This window comes from Hordeum vulgare, chromosome 1H, assembly GCF_904849725.1.
Source record: "Hordeum vulgare subsp. vulgare chromosome 1H, MorexV3_pseudomolecules_assembly, whole genome shotgun sequence".
In the NCBI taxonomy this organism is placed as follows: domain Eukaryota; kingdom Viridiplantae; phylum Streptophyta; class Magnoliopsida; order Poales; family Poaceae; genus Hordeum; species Hordeum vulgare.
The window spans coordinates 453,812,367-453,816,438 of record NC_058518.1 but is presented as its reverse complement, the minus strand read 5'-3'; the positions used below and the strand labels follow the sequence as shown (position 1 = coordinate 453,816,438).

The 4,072-nt window shown below is 57.0% G+C and overlaps 1 protein-coding gene across 1 annotated transcript; it reads right to left on the bottom strand.

Moving 5' to 3' along the window:
• Window positions 1-1,041: 1,041 nt before the first annotated feature.
• On the bottom strand, window positions 1,042-2,978 carry LOC123444697 (expansin-A4). The gene is made up of 3 exons (XM_045121509.1): window positions 2,552-2,978; window positions 2,137-2,449; window positions 1,042-1,801 (listed from the first exon to the last, which is right to left on the bottom strand). Exons 1-3 carry the CDS (start codon window positions 2,688-2,690, stop codon window positions 1,498-1,500), a joined length of 756 nt encoding a protein of 251 aa, XP_044977444.1. The 5' UTR covers window positions 2,691-2,978; the 3' UTR covers window positions 1,042-1,497.
• Window positions 2,979-4,072: the final 1,094 nt, after the last annotated feature.

The window sequence follows — 4,072 nt, the reverse complement described above, 5'->3', positions numbered from 1 at the left end:
AGGATCTGCTTTGACAATAGTTTAGAGCATCTACAACGGATTTTACAAATCCAGACCCACAAAGCGTTCGTGGTTGATCTCCTTCTCCCCCGATTGTACGAGCGAGCATTAGCTGCTTTGCCAGGAGTTTAGAGCATCTACAGCTCGGATCGTTGTCTTCTGTCCGTTGCGTGAGCGTTGCCTGCCCATTCTTGGACGACGTATACGACGGCCCACCGCTTACCTAGTCGTTGATCGCCACATCACACCGCGGGGTCAGTTGCCTCGTCTCCTGACCCTGTCGCAGGATGGGATGTCGATACGGTGAAACCAGCATGAAACTGACAGCGCAGTCATTCATGCCGCCAAAAGCTAGCCCTCAACCGTTGCCGTCATATCAGCGGTAGAAACAAACTAGACCTGCCGATTGTACGAGCGAGCATTATCGTTCCAGCGAAGGAATGGCGAGCAGCCAAGTACGAGTACCGCACGTCTGCAATGATCCTAATTGCCGGAAACGCAATAGGGACGTACCACGTGATATTGCGATACGATGGGACGCTCTCGTCCTCGATCGGTCGATCACGTACGCTATCTTTCCTCTAGAGCCAGCACACCAGCCCTGGATGCGGTTTGCCCGCTCAATTGTGGGCTGCAAAATAACGCCCCTACACGACACCAGGAGCATATATATCTCGAAAGTTTCCATGGAACCATATCAGGAAGAGAGCCGATCGATCCTGCAATCGCTATCGACAAACTTGAGCGTGCGGAGGCGCTCCCGCAACGGACAGAAGACAAACGCATCATCAGACCCGTCGCACAAGCCTATTCTACTACCATGTAGGTACACGAAACGGAGCACGGCGACCGACGTTGGCCGTGGCTCTCCTCCAGAAAAGGCACGACAAGGACGCCCCCACAAACGTCTCCCACCCATGTGACCGTCCGTCCATCGACAAGATACAGCCCAGCAAGCAGCGAAAGTCCCCTGGTCCACGCTGGGCTTCTATGTAAGCTACGGGTAGCCAGCCAGCCAGCTAGCTAGCTGCAACATGGATCGATCCATAAATATGCCCTTGCAATCTTCAATTTCATCACAAAGGCCACGACCCAGTACAAGTACAAACCAACCACGAGAGGTGCTACTACTGCTTTGCTAGTGATGACTAATGCAATTATTAACTTCTTTTCTTCTTTTTCTTCATGGAGTGCCAAGCTACTACGTCCGTACGGTAGTTGATGGATGGTTGTTCGAGTCTTCAATAAACTCGAGACTTTGATGAGACGAGAGAAGGAAAACGTCTAAGCGGGTGCTAATCAGCAGCCTCAGCGTAGCCCGGAGCCTCCCTCCTTCACTATAACGAAGAGGCCGGCTTTTGTTTCTTCCTCCTCCTGCACTGCATGCACGCGAATGCCAAAATAATTCTTCAAAAGTACAAATATGCCCAGTCCGTCTCTTCTCTCCAGTGCTTATGCCTGTGGAGAAGAAGAAGATGGAGATGGAGATGGAGTGGACTAGAACTGGGCGCCCTCGAAGGTCTGGCCGAACTGCCAGCCGGCGGGCGCGGCGGCGTTGCTGGTGACGGTGCGGCCGTCGCTGGAGGTGACCCTGAAGGAGAGGCACTGGCCGTCCAGGAAGGTGTTGCTCTGCCAGTTCATGCCCCAGTTGCGGGACATGGCCTGCCAGCCGGTGCGCGTGCCCTTGATGGACACGGAGCGCGCGTCGCCGGCGCCGGCCACGTTGGTCACCAGCACCAGGTTGAAGTAGGAGTGGCCGTTGATGGTGAACCGGATGCCCCCCTTCTTCACGCACGGCACCCTGCTCGATCAATTCAACACGCGACGCGTCAGTGAGAAGAGGTAACATGCACACGGTGAGAGTGAAGTTGCGACATTAAAAGGCACGGCACAGCACATGCGCTGCACTGTAGGCGGCAGTGCTCCAGTGGAGTGGTAGCCGTGCCTATCGGTGTGCACCGTATCAAATCTGCAGCGTGGCCCCATCGAAACTTATGGACCGAACCGACCGCGGTCCCCGGCGTATCTTCATTCTTCAAGCCGACCGACGCCGCTCGTGCCCGGTCAATCAATCCATCGGTTTGGAGTGCACGATAACACGGGTACGGTAAAAAAAAATAAAAGCTCTGTTCTCACCTTCTGTAGGAGACGGGTACGATGCCGGCGCGGTACTGCGCGATGTGGAGGAAGGCCGGCTCGGCCATGTCGAAGTGGGGGCGCGGCGGGTTGCACCAGCCGCCGTCGTCGCTGGGGAGGCCGTAGTTGGGCGGGCAGAAGTTGGTGGCGGTCACCATGATGGACCCCGGCCGGCACGAGCTGCCGGCGTTGTCGCAGCGCAGCTCGTAGCACGACCCGCACGCCGCGCCGTCGTTGAACAGCGCCGTGCTCAGCGCCGCCGTGTTCGTGCCGTACCCAGTGCTGTACAGGTTACCGTACCCGCACGCCCCGCCTGCATGCAAAAACCCAACGAACAGCGTGAGCGTCTGTGTGTGTGACAGGCGTTGACACATTGAGTTCAGCTAGCAGCTGCAGCTGGCTGCCGGGGACTCACCCATCGTGCCGGAGGCGTCGCCGCCGCCGTAGAAGGTGGCATGGGCGCTCTGCCACCCGCCGTAGCCGCCGGCCGCGGCCTGTCGTGCGAGGAGGCACAAGGAGGAGAAGACGAAGAAGAGAGCGCCGGCAGCGGCCATTGCTGGGAGGGAGGGAGGGAGCTTCCTTGTATCCTCAGCAAGCTAGCTTAGCTTTCGAGGGATATGGTGTCTAAAGCTAGCTAGCTAGACTCGAAATGGCTGGTTGGCAGTGAGGAGCTACTTCCTCCCAGCCGGGGTATTTATAGCCAAAGTAAAGCTCAGTGCCGGTGGCGGTTGGGTTGCAATTGCAAGCTCGATCGGGGCCGTGCAGGTTATCAACACTTCTTCTAGATTTGGTGAGTGAGAAAGAGAAGAAGGAGAAGGAGAAGAAGGAAATGAGGAGTAGATTGAAGGCCGGCTCTGACGTGCGGGGTGACCACGGCCACGGAGGCGCGCGGCAGTTAATACATACAAATCAGGCGCACATGCGAGTGTCCTCGGCATCGGGCGCGGCGTACGTAACGGGCACCAACCGCTTGCCCGGCCGAGCGCGTGTGTGACTTGTGGTGCGAGTCGCCGTGGGGTCCGGGGGCGCCCTACCCTCCACATGCCTCTCACCGGCTGCTGAGCTGAGCCTAGCTAGGACCAGGACTCGGCCGTGAAAGAGGCCATGGATGCAGAGCATGCATGCAGAGCGTGCCTTAACTCCGTGGAACTCATGGGCGGCAAGGCGGTCGAGCAGATGTGTCCACCATCACCATGCATGGCATGCATGGCCGTGTGTGCCAGGGCCGGACCGCCGGAGGGAGGCAAGGGAGGGGAATCCGGTCATGTTCCGAGTCATGGTGCTCGGCCGCGCGGCATGGGGTGTGTCTGCTACTAGATACTCACTCATGATCGGCGTGTAACGGCGCAAGTGCATGCCGACCTTGCCCAACTTGACTGCATGCATGGTCCAGGAACGCTGCATGTGTTGGCCCGTTCGGTGAACGGGTTGTTGCAGTGGGAAGCTGACAAGGAGTAATTAGGCGATTTCAGTTACATCCTTTCTTACTACTCCTACATTTGCACATTGGAGTGAGTGAAGGTTTACTGATATGATAGCTGGGCTCAGGGTCGGCCAGCCAAACCTGGTTTACACTCTTCCAAGCGTACTGCTAATCTTGGGTTACTTACTTGGTCCTGCCGGAGAGTACGCTGGACCATCGGATACAAAAAGGAAAGCGTGGATTTGTCGGGGCGCAACGCGCATCAGCACATGAAGCTGCTCCCAATGCATGACGGATATGTAAGCGAATGAACCAACGTAGTACGTGCCACCCACACGAAGGGAATCATGCATCCATGCACGCACGCACGCACGCATGGTCCAGCGATTAGCAAGTTACCAGCACACTACCGGCTGCAATGATTAGCGCACGCTTTAAGGTTGATGCTCAATTAAGGTTTGAACAGGCAAGACTTTCCGGTGGGCTCCTGGGCCTGGAGCGCACATGGTGAGT

What these genes read in the sequence shown, in the direction of transcription:
- LOC123444697 (XM_045121509.1), bottom strand. Translation starts at nt 2,690, where the DNA reads ATGGCCGCTGCCGGCGCTCTCTTCTTCGTCTTCTCCTCCTTGTGCCTC. An exon ending in CGACGCCTCCGGCACGATGG is followed by an intron (nt 2,450 to 2,551) that starts GTGAGTCCCCGG and finishes TTTTGCATGCAG; the next exon opens with GCGGGGCGTGCGGGTACGGT. An exon ending in GTACCCGTCTCCTACAGAAG is followed by an intron (nt 1,802 to 2,136) that starts GTGAGAACAGAG and finishes TTGATCGAGCAG; the next exon opens with GGTGCCGTGCGTGAAGAAGG.